Consider the following 18,396-nt stretch of genomic DNA (forward strand, 5'->3'; position numbering starts at 1 on the left):
TATCAAAAATCGTAGGGGCTCAGAAAAAACTGGTTTCTCGCTTCAAAAAACCCGAAATGGAGATAAGTAACAAGTTACCCCAGAGACCTGGTTTCCAGTTCCGAGAAGATGCCATAAAAGAGTTCAATTCAGCTCCTATGTTCAAGTTTTCACTTTCTACAACTCGGAGTGCAAAGGAGGTCTCCAATAAGATTCCATTTATGAGTAAGATTCCTAGGTTAAGTCTTAATTTTGGCCACCAAAAACGTGCAGAGAACCCAGACGATTCTTCCAAAGATGATACAATAGTTTCTCCACAAAAATGTCCTGAAAAGAATATCTACGAACGCCTATACGAGTCGCGAGTAAAACCTTGCCCTAAAATGGTTCAACGGGTACAACAAATACGTCAGCAATTAGCGAAACCTCAAACACCAAAACAACCTCCTAAAACACAACTGTGTACAGCTAGTGAACCTCCAACTAAAAAAAGTCGATATAGCCAAGCTTGTCTGAGCGGACAACTAAGCTCATCGGTATTCGATAGATTATATGCTGAAAGGAAACAATTTAATACTAAAAAACTCACTGATGTCCAAAAAAGGGAGCTATATCTTAAAAAACAACGCCAGGAGCTACGAAAATCCCAAATCCAAAGAAGAGGGAAAAATTCCAAACCGAAGAATAGCTGCGAATGTGGTTGTTCGTGCGCTACAGAGAGTACAACAAGTGACTTTGACACAGATGAGTTTCTAGGAAGTGAAAGTGATATTAGTGAGGTTTTAGACGCTACAATTACTAATAATAGTATCAACATTTTTAATTCCACTACCACCGATGAATCTCATGATCCTTTAAATGTTCAAAGTGTATTGGACAGGTTGGCTTCACGCTTTAATGATACCATGTCACTTTGTCCAATAGACGAAACCGTTTTTGACGATTAATTGACGTATTAAAAGTAGAGCTTAACGTTTGTTTTAATTTTGTGTTAAACCAACAGATTTTATAATATGACTGTATTATAAATGTTAGTTGCTTTAGTTTACGACACTATTTTTTTATGGTAATCATTATTTTGCTAGATAATTATGTACGTGTGTATGTACTAGTGTTTTTTTTTAGGTTTGTATCTATACAGTTAATTAAAATAAAAAGTTATTTTGAATATATATTGTTGGATTTTATTTTTCTCCTTACTTATCAAATTGCATTTTTGGGTAAGTAAATAATTAAGTAGTAATAATAATGTTTTTTGAAAATTTGTTAATGTTATAGACAATTTGTCAAGAAATTTGTACTTTGTAATATTTTTTTAAATCAACAAATGAACCTCAAAAGCTGAGAAAAGTTGATTAAAAAAATTAATTTCTGAAATTTATTGATTTGAAAAATATTTTGTCCAAGAATTTTAATTTCTTTTAACGAATTTTGTTTCAGAAGAGATAACAGCTTGATATGACTTTAAAATCAAGAAATTAACCTTGAAAATTAGAAAATAGCTTGAAAAATATAAAACCAACGAAATCAGCTTGAAAGTAGGAAAATACATTAAAATATTGTTCAAATCAACAAATTATCCTTGAAAGTTGAAAAAAAAATTAGAAAAAATAGTTAGAAGAAATTAAAGTTCCTGGACAAAATTTTAATAAAATCAACAAATTAACCTTACATGTTAAAACGCCTTGATATATTAAAATCAATAAATTAACCTACAAAGGTAAAGAAAAATGGATAAAAAAATTAAAATTGGTGGATTTTTTTTTATGAATAAATTAGCCCTGCGTTGATATTTAAAAAGAAGATTTGGTCCAGGAATTTTCATTTTTCTATTTTTTTTTTAATTTCAAATTAATTTACTGATTTATATTTTATCCAGACATTTCAATTTCTTTTAACGATCTTTGTTTAACATTGAGAGTTGAAAAATTATTCTTATTCTAATTAAATCGATAAAAAAGTGAATTTTCTGGAACAAGAATGGACTAAATCATTTTAGAATCAAAAAATTTCCCTTGAACATTGGAAAAAACATTGAGATATTTTTATTAATTTATAATTTATTATTTTAATATTTATAATAAATTATTCAAATATTTGGTAGAAAATCGAATTTCTGGACATTTAAAAAGCACCATAATTTTTTTTGTAATCAAGAAATTAACCTGGATAGTTAAAAAATCATTAGAAGAAATTAAAATTCCTGGACAACACTTTTTTTATTCAACAAATTAGCCCTAGAAGTTGTAAAACACCTTGAAATCTTTTTAAAATTAATAAAATAACTTAAAAAGTTAAAAAAGACTCGATTAAAAAAACTTCCTTTTTCTGGAGTAAATCTTTAAAATCAATAAACTATCCTAGAAAGTTGAAAAAAATGCCAATGACATTATATTTCTGAAACTGAAAAGCTTAAAAATTTGAAAGTTGAAAGACATTTTTACAATAAAACCATAGGACACCTACTTTACCACATTTTCCAAAAATTAAAAAAAAAAAGTAAAAAACTGATCTTAGACGTTGAAAAATGTTCTTAAAAAAAAATCCAACGAACAAAATATCAGTGATTGTCTGACTTACAATTTTTATTTTTTTATGGTTACACTAAAAAAATCAACACTCGGGAACACGTCTGGCAACACAGCGGTCGAATGCGCTGTCTGCACGCCTCCTAATATAGGTCTTATTTTTATACCATGCAGGCAGAAAATTGAGCCACGATATTGCCATTTTCAGTTTTATATTTCAAAAAACCATATTATTACGCGATAAAGAAATAAACATCTTCTTACATCCGGGAATCGAGCAAAACTTGTCCATATATAATCTGACAATGTAGCGGTTCAGTATGCTGCCTACATGCATCTCATATTTACCCTCTTAAAACCATTCAAAATTAACAATAAAACCAGTTATTTTTCGTTTAAAAGAGAGATTATGTATTGCTAATGCCTACAAACAGCCATCAGGCTATTTCAGTAATCATTAATGCGCAATCAGCAATGAGCAATGCCGCTATTCAATATTTTAAAAACATATAAACAATACAATCATAGTTTTCCTTACATCTAGGTCCCTAAGTAGGTATATAGTAGTTTTTAGTGTACGTGAAATGCTCTAATAACACTCTAAAACTCTTCTAAACAATGCTTCATAAGCATTGGAACCAAATTTACTTTTTTTTATGTAGTCATAAGGGTACAAATTAGACTAATTTTAAATATGTAATCCAATTAGAAACGTATCATCCATTTTTCTCTAAGAGACCAAACAAAAACAAAACAAAGGTAAGAACACAAAGTCACGGTCTCATCAAATCCATATAATTTGTTCAAAGCTACACGTGTTTCATCAGACCTAAAAAATACATTAAGATATTTTTCACAAAAAGAACGCTTATAAATTATGATAAAACTCATTACCTAGACCTACACAGATCACATTACAACTAACAGCAAAGGAAAGCTAGGTTAAGTTAACAATTCCCACCATAAAAAAACATCTTGTCGGACTTGCATTGTCTTATTTATTTATTGTAACACGACGTTTCGGTTGGTAAGTATCTCCAACCGTTATCAAGTGTAAACTGAAAGCAAACTACTATTCTATAGGCTTATATACTAGATGTGTGCAGCGATTTGGAAGGGGGGGGGAAGGGAGGGAAAGTCATCCGTGAAAAAGAGTTGGAGGGGGGAAGGACACGCGTCTCTCTAGATCCTACACTGTCCTGAGAGTAGAGGCTTCCAGATGTTGGGTATATCGACGCTTGGCTGGCTGAAGATCCTCTGATTCTGTGAAATGAAAGCTGCCTCTACGAACTTCCTCTTCCGCCAGTGCTGTTCCTTGTGCAGAATCTTGGCTTCTGACCAATGGATATTGTGTCCATTATGCCACGCGTGCTCTGCTATCCCCGATTTGGAAACCTCTCCTCTTTGGGTCCAGCTGCGATGTTCCTTCGCTCTGATTTCTAGGGGGCGCTTCGTTTCACCTATGTATGAGTCACCGCACTCACATGGGATCCGGTAGACGCAATTTTTGGTATCCACCATGCCATCTGGTTTGGTCTTTGAAACCACGCTTCTGATAGTGGTGCTAGATCTAAAGGCAGTTCTAATATTGTACTTGCTGGCAATGCGTCGGATTTGTTCCGATGTACCCCTAATGTAAGGTATGGGTAGAAGTCTGGTTGTCGTGGTGGCCTCGTCTCTGATTTGATTTGGACGCGTCCTTTGGATGGTCCTACTTATTAGCTTCTTTGGATATCCATTCTGTTGTAGGTCTTTGTAGATGGTATCCACTTCAGTCTTGAGATCCTCGTCGTTTCTACAGATGGTTCGAGCTCTATTGTAGAGGGATCTTATGATGCCTACTTTGGTGGTTGCAGGATGGTTGGACTCATAGTGCAGATACTGGCCCGTGTGTGTTGGTTTTCTATAAACTGAAGTTCGTAGATTTCCGCCGACCTTTTTAACGAGAACATCTAGAAAAGGTAGAGCTGAGTCCTTTTCTGTCTCCATCGTGAATTTGATTGTTGGTCTGAAACTGTTGAGGTGAAGCAGAAACTCCTGAAGTGCTTTTTCCTCTTTGTCCCAGATGATGAAGGTGTCGTCCACATATCGAAGCCAGAGCTTCGGTTTGCACCGGGAGGCATCTATTGCATGTTCCTCAAACCATTCCATGAAGATGTTTGCTATTACTGGGGAAAGAGATGAACCCATCGGAAGTCCTTCGTCTTGGGCGTAGAATCTATCCTTGACCTGAAAGTAAGAATTACGAAGACAGATCTCCAAAAGTTCCATCACCCCGTCCAGAGGCAGTGTGGTCCGAGTTGAGAAAGCTGCATCCTTGCTTAGTTTGTCTCGGATGATGTTAAGAGACTCTCCTATGGGTACATTGGTGTAGAGACTTTCGACATCAAAACTCACCAATCTGTCATTGGTCTCGACTTCGATCCCTCCAAGAAGGTCTACAAAGTGGGCAGAGTTTCGCACGAAAGACGCTGCATTTCCCTGGATCGGTCTAATGATCTCCAAAAGGAATTTCGAGAGTTCTGATGTCGGCGAATTTCTAGAGCTCGTGATGGGCCGCAGAGGCATTTGCTCCTTATGAATCTTGGGTAGTCCGTATAGGTGTGGAGGTTTGCTATAATGTGGTGTCAGCCTAAAGCGTACCGCATCCGACAATGTTGAGGAGTACTTTTTAAGTGCTCTGTAAATTCGACCTTCTATGGTTGTCGTCGGATCCTTAGATAGTAGCCTGTATTCGCCTTTGTTCAAAACTTCCTCAACCTTGTTTTCGTAGGTTTCCAGGTCCATAATCACAGTTGCATTGCCCTTATCTGCAGGAAGAATTTTGATGTTCTTTTCACTTCTGAGGGTCCTGAGAGCTGTTTCCTCTTCTTTGCTGATGTTCTGCAAAGGTTTCTGTTTTTTAAGTGAGTCTAGAGCAACCCTTACCTCGTGTCGAAATTCATCGGCCACAGGACGTGGTAGGTGGATTGATTCTACTGAGGACACTATGTCTATAAAGGATGGTTTTGAGGATATAGCGAAGTTTAGTCCTCTGTTTAACACCTTCTGTTCAGCATCGGTAAGGGTTCTTTTTGACACATTAATGATGGTGGCGAACTTCGGTCTTGAACGTGCTAGTATGGAGCTGCTGCGATCTCAACTTAGCTACCACCGTTGGAAGAAAGCAAAAATAGAAATCGAATGCATTCAGCGATTCGAAGAAATCAAAGAAGTTACATTGGAGGAAGACTATCAACCAATCTTTGACAAAATAGACTTCACTTGCCAAAAACTAAGAGAAAAGCTAAGAGCAAGCCACCTTTCAAAACTCCAAAACCTTAAATCCAGACGAACCAACAGGACTCAACCAGCACCAACCTCTAACCTCCCCGCCACCATCATTAATGTGTCAAAAAGAACCCTTACCGATGCTGAACAGAAGGTGTTAAACAGAGGACTAAACTTCGCTATATCCTCAAAACCATCCTTTATAGACATAGTGTCCTCAGTAGAATCAATCCACCTACCACGTCCTGTGGCCGATGAATTTCGACACGAGGTAAGGGTTGCTCTAGACTCACTTAAAAAACAGAAACCTTTGCAGAACATCAGCAAAGAAGAGGAAACAGCTCTCAGGACCCTCAGAAGTGAAAAGAACATCAAAATTCTTCCTGCAGATAAGGGCAATGCAACTGTGATTATGGACCTGGAAACCTACGAAAACAAGGTTGAGGAAGTTTTGAACAAAGGCGAATACAGGCTACTATCTAAGGATCCGACGACAACCATAGAAGGTCGAATTTACAGAGCACTTAAAAAGTACTCCTCAACATTGTCGGATGCGGTACGCTTTAGGCTGACACCACATTATAGCAAACCTCCACACCTATACGGACTACCCAAGATTCATAAGGAGCAAATGCCTCTGCGGCCCATCACGAGCTCTAGAAATTCGCCGACATCAGAACTCTCGAAATTCCTTTTGGAGATCATTAGACCGATCCAGGGAAATGCAGCGTCTTTCGTGCGAAACTCTGCCCACTTTGTAGACCTTCTTGGAGGGATCGAAGTCGAGACCAATGACAGATTGGTGAGTTTTGATGTCGAAAGTCTCTACACCAATGTACCCATAGGAGAGTCTCTTAACATCATCCGAGACAAACTAAGCAAGGATGCAGCTTTCTCAACTCGGACCACACTGCCTCTGGACGGGGTGATGGAACTTTTGGAGATCTGTCTTCGTAATTCTTACTTTCAGGTCAAGGATAGATTCTACGCCCAAGACGAAGGACTTCCGATGGGTTCATCTCTTTCCCCAGTAATAGCAAACATCTTCATGGAATGGTTTGAGGAACATGCAATAGATGCCTCCCGGTGCAAACCGAAGCTCTGGCTTCGATATGTGGACGACACCTTCATCATCTGGGACAAAGAGGAAAAAGCACTTCAGGAGTTTCTGCTTCACCTCAACAGTTTCAGACCAACAATCAAATTCACGATGGAGACAGAAAAGGACTCAGCTCTACCTTTTCTAGATGTTCTCGTTAAAAAGGTCGGCGGAAATCTACGAACTTCAGTTTATAGAAAACCAACACACACGGGCCAGTATCTGCACTATGAGTCCAACCATCCTGCAACCACCAAAGTAGGCATCATAAGATCCCTCTACAATAGAGCTCGAACCATCTGTAGAAACGACGAGGATCTCAAGACTGAAGTGGATACCATCTACAAAGACCTACAACAGAATGGATATCCAAAGAAGCTAATAAGTAGGACCATCCAAAGGACGCGTCCAAATCAAATCAGAGACGAGGCCACCACGACAACCAGACTTCTACCCATACCTTACATTAGGGGTACATCGGAACAAATCCGACGCATTGCCAGCAAGTACAATATTAGAACTGCCTTTAGATCTAGCACCACTATCAGAAGCGTGGTTTCAAAGACCAAACCAGATGGCATGGTGGATACCAAAAATTGCGTCTACCGGATCCCATGTGAGTGCGGTGACTCATACATAGGTGAAACGAAGCGCCCCCTAGAAATCAGAGCGAAGAAACATCGCAGCTGGACCCAAAGAGGAGAGGTTTCCAAATCGGGGATAGCAGAGCACGCGTGGCATAATGGACACAATATCCATTGGTCAGAAGCCAAGATTCTGCACAAGGAACAGCACTGGCGGAAGAGGAAGTTCGTAGAGGCAGCTTTCATTTCACAGAATCAGAGGATCTTCAGCCAGCCAAGCGTCGATATACCCAACATCTGGAAGCCTCTACTCTCAGGACAGTGTAGGATCTAGAGAGACGCGTGTCCTTCCCCCCTCCAACTCTTTTTCACGGATGACTTTCCCTCCCTTCCCCCCCCTTCCAAATCGCTGCACACATCTAGTATATAAGCCTATAGAATAGTAGTTTGCTTTCAGTTTACACTTGATAACGGTTGGAGATACTTACCAACCGAAACGTCGTGTTACAATAAATAAATAAGACAATGCAAGTCCGACAAGATGTTTTCACTGTACCATTGTCTACCACCTTCAAAAACAATTCCCACCATAGATAAAAATGTATGCTTAAAAAATAAAAAATAAAAAAATGAAAAATGTAAAATGTCACCAGTGGGGAAAGATCCAGCAACCTTTAGATTCATAGGCGCGCTTCTAACCCATAGGCCACCAAGTAACTTAATCAAACATTGTATGTATTGTATTTTCCTTTATTCTGGTGGAATTTTTTTTCCCTGATTGCTCTATGTAAATGGCATTACAGTCATTACATCTTAATGAATATACCCCTGATTTTAAAAAGAAATCCGCTTGATCTATTGTACTAACTAGCTGCCTTTTTAAACTGTTTGTAGTTTTAAAAGCAATTGTGCGATTTGTAGACTTGACAAACTTTGCAAGCTGAAAAGAAATATTACCAAAAAATTAAATTGATCTAAAAAGGTGACTATTTTCATTATTAAGATGGATTAAGTTGTAACTGAGTTTATATTTATTATAGAATTTAGAATAAAGGCGATTAATTATATCAAGTGGAAAACCAGTATTAAAAGAAATATGTTTAATTACATTTAGTTCATCAAGGAAAGCTTCTCTAGAAAGGGGGATGTTAAAAAGGCGATAGAAAAAGGAATTAAAAGAGGCAAATTTGTAGGAATAAGGGGAGTTTGAGGAATATTGGATGACATTGTCCGTAGTGGTGGGTTTGCGGTAAATCTCAAATTCAAGTTTGTTGGTATTTTTTTAAACAAGCACATCAAGAAAAGGCAACCTTCCATCTCTTTCTTCTTCAATGGTAAACGAGATATTTGCGTGAAGAGAGTTTATAGAAATGAGGAAATCCGCCAATTCCAGATCATTTCCATTCCATACCACAAAAATATCATCCACGTATCTCCTATATACAGTGAAAAAAGTACCAAACTTCCGATTGACAATCCTGTTCTCCAACTGGTGCATAAAAATCTCACTCAGAAGAGGCGAGAGGCAAGACCCCATTGCCAGTCCAGTAACTTGTCTAAAAAACCTGTTGTTGAAAACGAAAAAATTCTGATCAAGTACTAGCTTGAGGAGTGTTAAAAGATCATCAACAATAAATCTGTCAAGCGGTGACTTAAGCAAAAGGGACCTGACTAGATCAAGGCAATCACCAGGTGGAATGCTTGGAAATAAGTTCTTAACTTCTTGAGAAATTAATTTTGAACCGTCTGGTATGCAGATATTTAAAAAAAAAATGTCAGCTCTACTGAATTTTATGTGGAATAAGTACTTCTGAAACCAGTTACATCTTTGAGTGTGGTATTTAACCAAGCTGGCAAGTTATAACAAGGTGAGTTTACAAACGATACTACTGGCCTAATAGGGAGATTGGGTTTATGGATTTTAGGAAGGCCGTAGAGGCGAGGAGTTCTGGGATTCATAGGTTATAATTTTTCTTTCCTAGTATGAACAAATTCTAAAGTCAGATTGCACCTATCAAGGGTTTGTTTAACCTTAGAGAAAAAATAACTAGTAGGGTCTTTGTTTACATTAACAAAGTCACCGGAACCCAAAAAATCCAAAACCTTCTCTATGTAATCATCCCTCTTTTTTTTATGGTAAACACAAGCACAAGAGGAAAGTCCTATGTCACCCTTGGAGTGGTGCTTGCGCGAAGATATTTGTGGGCATTTATCTTGAATCGATGTAGGTTGTATGCGTCGGGAAATATGTGTGGTGGAAGCTTGTTCCACAAAGAAGATGTTCTCCAGATGAATGAGTCCCGATACAGCGACGTCCTTGGGGTAGGCAGGTGGACTCGATGTTGATGAGCCGCAACTGCTAGACGCGTCCTTCTTGCCGGAACAGCCCTGGGTGGAATCAGGCCTGCTAGCTCAGAGAAGCACTTACCGTGATAATAACGGTAGAATAAACAGAGATCAGCCACCTTTTTCCTGTACACTCTTAGGTATAATCAGGCAATTACCCTTGTCATCTTTCGAAAGGTATAAATAGTGATTCTTTTTATTTTATTTTTAAGAGAAGTTAGATGTTTATTATTAAAATTAGATTTATTAGAATTTAAGTTAATATTAGAATTTAAAAAATTTATTATTTTAGCACGCAAAATGTTTTTATTATGAATATCAGTAGTCTGCAAAACACTCTCAGCCTCCACAGCTAAAGGTCTCCCGCGTGCGCAAGTAAGTCTTCTTAGAAAAGTTATACTTTAAATTAAGATTCAAAAAACTTTCCTCGTCCGGTGTAAAAGCCACATTTGTTAAATTCAAGTACCTTTTATGAAATTAAAAGTGACATTTTCCTAGCTGCCTACGGTATACATTATTATTATTTTGTCTTAAAGATTGAACTTGAGATGTCTTAAGGTGATTTAATTTGCGGTTTAAACGAAAAAGGGAGTTTTTAGAAAATATTTTAACCTCATCTCTAAGTGCTGAATCTAAAGTACAAAACTCCCAATGGGTTAAGAATAAGTTCAGCGTAAAGAAAAGGATTTATTGTTGACGATCTTTTAACACTCCTCAAGCTAGTACTTGATCATAATTTTTGCGTTTTCAATAACAGATTTTTTAGACAAGTTACTGGAATGGTTTTTCTTTAACTAAGGAAGCGGATATTTTGCATGAGTGCTCAAAAGGCAAAAAACTGGACTTGTTGGAAAAAATGGAAATAACTAAAGCTAAGAAGAGCCCTGTCCTTCGTGTGTGAACGATATTTTCACGTATATATATATATATATATATATATATATATATATATATATATATATATATATATATATATATATTATATAATATTTTTTGGTTTTTATTGTTAAGATTGTTTACTTATATTCACACCTATTAATATAGTTCGGATTGTTCCCCATGTTTTATTAAGTTACTTGGTGGCCTATGGGTTAGACGCGCGCCTATGAATCTAAAGGTTGCTGGATCGTTCCCCACTGGTGACATTTTACATTTTTACTTTTTTATTTTTTATTTTTTAGGCATACATTTTTATCTATGGTGGGAATTGTTAACTTAACCTAGCTTTCCTTTGTTGTTAGTTGTAATGTGATGTCTGTAGGTCTAGGTAATGAGTTTTATCATAATTTATAAGCGTTCTTGTTGTGAAAAATATCTTAATGTATTTTTTAGGCCTGATGATGCTCCGATAGAAGCGAAACACGTGTAGCTTTGAACAAATTATATGGATTTGAGAGACCGTGACTTTGTGTTCTTACCTTTGTTTTGAATATGTAATCCATTTTCTGATGTAGTTATAAATTTACTCATTAAAGGTCTGTTTAAGGTTTTTTTCAAAAAAATATTTAAAAATTATTCCTGTTTTATTTGAGTAGACAATTCATTATGTGCTTGTGCATCAATAGGGTTTCTTAGAGCAACATTTCTTCTAGCACTATTTAGTCGAATGTTGTTATTTCTTAAACTTTATGCATGTACATATATCATTTGAATACACTACACTATAGTATAGTTTGACTTTTGTAGCTTATTAATTATTTTAAACATTGGTTTTGTCTGTTCTAATTTAAGAATTTGTTTCAAAGAATTAATTTTTAATAATGTGTATTGTATATCATTTGAAGGCATAAGACAGTCTATGATCTAAGATCAAACAAAATTTTAAGTACCTTATTTTGTAATATTTCTACTTTTTGAAATTTTGATTTAACAGGTTCCGTACGCTGGTATAAGATATCGCAAGATTGATATATGCGTTGCATATTGTATATTTAGCTGCGTTACTTAGGAAATGTTTACATTTGTAAAAAGCCCCAGTGAAAGATATTAATTTTATTTTTCATATGTTTTTAATATGGTTATTCCAATTAAGATTCTCATCCAGCGTAAATTCCAAATATTTTTTATTGCTGACTTTGTCCAAATATATCCCATTTAGACTTACTTTTGTCCAAATGGATTTTAAGGTTATTCTGGAGTATCCATTGATCATTATTTACTTTAATTGATAGTATATCGATATATACGGACCCCTGTGGCACAATTCCATTCCCTCCAGCTTGTTTAATAGTATGTCGTAGTTCACCACATCAAAAGCCTTAAATCGACAAAAACATTAGTTATAATTTTACCCTGGTCTAGGCTAGTTGAAACATAGTTCATTAGGTCAATGGTTGCGCATAATATGCTTTTTTTAAGCAACCCATATATAAATCATATGAAATATATTTTTCTATGAATGATATGCGTTTTTTTATTACTGTCTCCATAATTTTTCAATATACACTTATTATTAATATAGGTCTGCAATTATTTGCGAGTTTTAGAGCCAGATTTATAGATTGGGCACACCTTCGAAACATTTTGTTCTAAGGGGAATTCACCTGCAGTAAAAGCATTATTTATAAGTTGCACCAGAATATTTACCATGTTTTCTTTTATGTTAATTAAATCACGTATAGTAATTTTACTTTACTTTTTTAATTCACGTATAATATCCCGGTGCTGCATTTTGTTTTAGGCCTAATAAAATATTTTTTTATTCATGCACATCCGTTGGCTCAAAGGATAAACTATTATTACATACAATTTCATCAAAATTTTGCTTTAAATTTACGTGTGCCGTATCACTTTGCACTTTCCTGACTATGGTCGTGCCCACCCCTGTAAAGTATTTATTCAGCCCATTTGCGATTCTCTTATCATTATTTTCTATAAAGTATCAGTTTCTCTTATCATTATTTTCTATATTTATAGTAGGCTTTATTATATTAGCTTACTTATTTCGATTGCGTTAATACCGCATTTTGTAGAATTATTAACTATAAATATATTTATTGTATCTCATTGTTTTTTTGTATTTTGTGCGGCTTGGGTCCATTTATTTTTAAAATACAATTTTTTTAACGATTTTATTTTATTATTTATAGAACCTTTCAGTTTTATGAAATGTGTCTGAAAGTCGTGACTTTCTGGGTGTTTTTTATACGGCTTTTTTTGTTCTTTAATTAGAATTATTAGGTCTGCTGTCATCGACTCATTGTTTTGTCTAAATTTAATTATTTTAGTTTTTGCTGATTCCTTTTTACTTAAGTTCTCACATTAGTTATTAGTCTCACATTGGTTGGAGTGTCGCACAGCTTGAAAGATCTTGAGTGGCTTAAGATGTCATCGAGGAGAGAGTTACATTATATAGTATTTTGCTACAATATTCTTAAGATGAGGTGCCCGCAATATCTTTTGGATAGGCTGGTATTTAGAGCTGATATTCATCATCAGGGTAATGTTAGAAATAGACGGCGTTTAGATATTCCACGACATCGGAAAGAAATTTTGAAACGATCATTTTCTTATAATATTGCATCTGTAGTAAATAAATATATTATTGATCTTTCGCTAAAGACAAACGGCTTCCGAAAATGCATGAAATCTAAGGTCCAGAATATTATTTAAAAATAGAGCAATGCATTTAAAAATATGAATTTTGTATTTGTTATAGGTTTTTATTTTTGTATATTCTCGTAAAAATGTTTTAAATGTGTTTCCTCGATTTTTGTGCACTACTTATTTATTTTTCTTTGGGTACTTACTATTAGATACTTTTTTTGGATAAATTATTGTACTTTATAGGCTACAACAGCCCTCAAATGCGTTGAGAAGCTGAAATTATGCCTTTTAATCCGCAGTTTGTCTATCATTTTTTGTTACAATGATGTTTTTTTACAGCTTTGTAAACATATGTATATGTGGATTTATAAACGTTATTATTATTATTATAGTTAATTTATTAAATGAATCTATATTTACGTTTACTAATTTATTCTGATATGTTTGTTTATATTTTTGTATGTTTATTATAGGCTGTTCAATAAATACCTTAGGTTGATATTATCAGACATTTAAGTATCTTCCACAACAACAACACAATAATTATTTAATGTAATATATATTTATTAATAATATATGTCTATGTGTATGTATAGTCTTTGATAACTGAACAGTTTTCATTTCTAATAGATCAATGTTAAAGTCGTCCAGTATCACGTGGTTTGCTGTATATTGACTTATCACTGATTCGAAGTTGACTAGAACTGAAAAGTTCATTAACTGGATAGAATGGAGGTCTATAGATATTAAATAAATTATTTAATTCCACACACATACCCAGTTATAAGGTTCTGTTGGCTCACTACAATCCATTTTATTAAAATTCACTGCACATCCTTAATTTTAATACTCATACCTCCGCCCCTGGAATCCCTGCAAAAATGAATCGCCTAGTATCCGTGGATATTGTAGAAGTATGTTTCGTTGGGATATAACCATGTTTCTGTAAGAACAACTACATCGCTAGATTATGTTTTTTAGGATTACTTGAAACTCCTCATACTTATTTCGTAGACATTGCATATTATAATAAATTATCGTGAGATTATTCTTTGGGTTAGTTAGTTTATTTAGTTATTTTATTTTATTTAGTTACCAGCAGTTTTAAAAAACTATAAGTTATATTTAGTCAGATCATGTTATATATATATTTTTTCCTCTTTATTATTATATCTTTTCATCATGGTAGTACTTAATTTTTTTCATATGGTAGTACTTGAATTATTACATTAGTATTTGGTTGTTTTTTAATAGGGTAAAAGGATGGCAGATGGACCAGGAGGGTAGACGGTCCACTCAAAATATCCGGCGAGGTTTGGCAACAGGGCAAGACTAACCTGTCCCGTTCTGTTTCTTAGCGTCAGTTGCCTTTGAGACGGCGACTGGAACGCGTTATAACGCACCTTCGCGAATGTTATTTACGGTAGTTGAAATCACCACGTGCAAAAATTTTATAAATCAATTTGGAGAATCTTATTTTTTTTTTAAATCAGGTAAGTTTAACCGATTTTTGTTGGATTAGTGTTTAGATACCATATACAAGGTGTACTAGAGAGCACCAATCGTAGCTCTAATCGGAAATTTTAGAAGCTAGACACTGGTCCATCTATCCTCCTATTTGAGGATAGATGGCCCACTTAAGTGGAGGAGAGTTGGACCAGCCTATTTTGTTTTAGGATTATGCCCAATAAATATATCCGAAAACAAAACGCACTTAAAAGAGGTTCTTGGACGGCTAGAGCATTAGGTGATGGAGTTGATGCTGTGAAGAATGGCGGTATGGGCATTAAAGATGCCGCGAAAGCATTTGAGATCCCAAAAACAACTTTAAGCGCAGATTAAAAGCAAATAGCATCGATAGCTGTAATCGTCTCGGGCCCGATTGTTCTTTGGGCTCGAACGTCGAAACAAAAATAGTCAGTCACATAAAAAAACTGCAAAAGGCAGGCTTTGCACCCACCCTGGGCGGCTATTCTATAATTTTCGAGGAAGTGACACTTCCTCCTGAAAGAAGGGATCTCACATCACGTTCCTCTCTCTAGGTATAAAAATAAGTATTCTGTAATAGCAGTGACCGTGTGGTGAATGATCATCACGATCATGTAATTCTTACAGCGTTGTCAGATTCTTGACCAATAGAATACGCGCGCTCATACGTTCGACGCGCCGCTGACCTGACAAGGATTTTGACATTTGACGTACCGGATGCCGGGTATTTATTATTTATTTTTTTGTACAACGGATTAAAAGATATTGATAATTGTCTGTGTTAGTGTTACCACTTTAATAAATTAGAAATTAGATAGAAGTAGTATGTGGTATTAAAGTGGCAGAGTGTAATTGATCGACCCCCATGACCAATGGACAAAAAAAAATTCTGAGTGGATGAAAAAACACCCCCAGCTACAAAGTGATTTTGACATTTTCAAATAGTTTTACAAAGAAAGACGACCAAAACTTGTGGGAAAATATCACTGTAACGTTAAATGCATTCCCTGGGGCATCCTGTAAAACTTGGACGCAATGGCGAAAAGTAGGTGAAACATTAGGGTAAATAAAAACAATTTTGAATATACCTTTCATTTTTAGTCTTGGCAAGATTTAAAGAAAAACATAAGGCAACAAATCCATAAATAATCCATAAATAAAAGCAAAATCCATATTATGGTTAATATTATACACAATAATAATAATAGGAGGGATTTTTTTATAATCAGAACCAACAAACCAAACAAAACAACGCTATTTTTTTTTTGGATTTTCATCACCTGTCTCGAAAGTTAGGTTAGGATACCCTTTTCCCTCACAATTTAGCAGTAGAAGTGTGATCACGCATTTCTCGCACGATGTGAGCGCTCCCCTGTTTACAGAATAAACTTTTAGTAATTTTCGAGTGAGCTCCGCCCACTTCTCGTGTGAATGTTGATATTGATTGATTGTGTGATGAAGATATAACTCCTGGAAAGGCTCTTGATGAAGTAACGCCTGTACCTGTTTTATCTGCAGCAGTGAAAAGAGTTCGTAAAAAAATATCCGGAGAGATAACAGCTAAGGAATTTATAAAAAATAAGAAAGATGCACAACTCAAAAAGAACGTAAAACCTATAAGAAAATTAAAAAGTAAGAGAAAGGTGAGTGAATCTTCAGTGTCTGAAGATGGCGTTACTCTTGATGACAGTTCCAGTAGTGAAGAAAACTTTGGTGATTTAGAAAATGAATGTGTCGGTTGCAAGGAGGACTATAACCAAACGTCTAAATGGCTGCAATGTATCATTTGTAAACGTTGGTTACATGAAACTTGTTCTGGCTTCGTTAACCTTTGCAATAAGTGTGAAAAGACTGTAGCCACCAAAAAAAAGAAAGTATAGCATGGTCCGTCTATCCTACCCCTAGTGGTCCATCTCATTTCCACAGAGCAGGATAGATGGACCAATGGCATACCTGTCATTATGTATATTTTTTAGTGCCTAGAATTAATATTTTTAATTCCTAATTATACCAAAAGTAATACCAATGTTATGTTATGTTATATATATTTTTTCCAATTTTGTTATTTTTTTTATTAAAGAAGCACGTTTAATTTTTTAAAATGTGGTCCATCTCTCCTCCTTTTACCCTACCTTGAATTTATTCTTTAAGTTCTTCATTAACTTCCATTTGTTCTTTATATTTTTGAAACAACTTTTTGTACTTGTTACCCGTTTCATTTAACTTTGCCATAATGTCTGCAATTGTGATATTATCTTGTTTTTTGTTTTTACATTTTTCACATTTTCATTCAGAATTTGGGTCTTTCCAAAGCGCATATAAGTAGTTTTTATTATATTGTTTATATTTGTATATTGTTTTTGGCATTGCTTCAAAAAGTCTCTTAATTTTCCCCAACTACTTTTCTACAAATTCCACAGTCATCCAGTCATAAGGTTTAATGTTAATAGTTATTTTATCAAAAATGTAGACCATAAGCACTAGAGCGTTCGACCGCTAAACAATTTTTTAAGCAGCTCTTTCACCACTTCTTTTATAAGAATTTAAGATAAACAAAATCTTACACCATGTTGCCACGATTTGACGATAATATGCTATCTATATATCTTTTTTAAATATGGCGCATGGAGCTATAGGATTTAGAATGCAGACACAGCAAATAGCACTGTTGCTTCCATGATCTTCAGTTGTATATAAAATTATTTCCTCTATAACCCAGATATTCAACTGAAACTATTTGTCACGGTTCTGTATGTTACCTATTACCATCTCCCTTAAGACATGCAGACAGCATCTTGAAGTACGGCGCTAAGTTCCAAGAGTCATACCAAGATTAACGGAAACATGGGACAACCGTTCATGCCGGATTTCTTTAATAAAAGACAGGTCAATACGCTGTGGCGAGCTGTAGATCGTTACCAATGAAATATCTATGAGGTCCAACGGAGGACACAACGGTCTGATGTTTTCTCTTGGGGTGAGAAAGGAGGCGAGGCCGAACACCCGTTTTCTATCCAAAAGCCATACAAATATTAGGAAAAGATTACTTAACTTTGGACATAAGCTCATGAGAGTTTTTTTTTAAATAAAAAACACGAGAATACGCCATATCAGGGGGTGCTGTAGATTGTCATAAATCAAATAACTATGAGGTCTGACGGAGAGGACACAACGGTCTGATTTTCTCTTCCGAGTGGAACCGAAGACCTGGTCTCGAACCTGAACCCTTCCTCCAAGATCTTTTCCCACCTTTCCCCACTCAGCACCGAGATCCATCCATTAAAACGAAATAGAAAGAGGTCTATAACTCCCATAGGGTGCATTTAGAAATATGGCAAGGGCAACCAACCAGTCTTGAAAACAGTAAAAACAAACAAGTGTGCAAAATAACTGAAACTTTTTCACGCCCATTGTAATCCACATCAATTGCCCATTGTAATCTCCACCCAATCTGGAGATTGGAATGGCCATACGGTATAATACCTCATCCAGAAAAACATTTCCAGATACTCAATAATTTATTTCTGACAATATAAAGCCGAGCTATTATTAGGAA

At 35.4% G+C, this 18,396-nt stretch overlaps 2 protein-coding genes across 2 annotated transcripts in view; both read right to left on the reverse strand.

Annotated features, from left to right (window-relative positions):
- LOC126738415 (unconventional myosin-XVIIIa) overlaps positions 1-18,396 on the reverse strand; it is a 563,322-nt gene that overhangs the window by 364,431 nt on the left and 180,495 nt on the right. The gene's annotated exons all lie outside the window — the stretch shown is intronic.
- LOC126738416 (uncharacterized) lies at positions 2,751-5,578 on the reverse strand. The gene is made up of 2 exons (XM_050443750.1): positions 3,402-5,578; positions 2,751-3,336 (listed from the first exon to the last, which is right to left on the reverse strand). Exon 1 carries the CDS (start codon positions 5,292-5,294, stop codon positions 3,690-3,692), a length of 1,605 nt encoding a protein of 534 aa, XP_050299707.1. The 5' UTR covers positions 5,295-5,578; the 3' UTR covers positions 2,751-3,336; positions 3,402-3,689.

This window comes from Anthonomus grandis, chromosome 7 (genome assembly GCF_022605725.1).
Source record: "Anthonomus grandis grandis chromosome 7, icAntGran1.3, whole genome shotgun sequence".
NCBI lineage: Eukaryota > Metazoa > Arthropoda > Insecta > Coleoptera > Curculionidae > Anthonomus > Anthonomus grandis.

Bases quoted from the DNA above. Each gene is read 5' to 3' on its own strand.
- LOC126738416 (XM_050443750.1), bottom strand. From the start codon at position 5,294: ATGGACCTGGAAACCTACGAAAACAAGGTTGAGGAAGTTTTGAACAAA.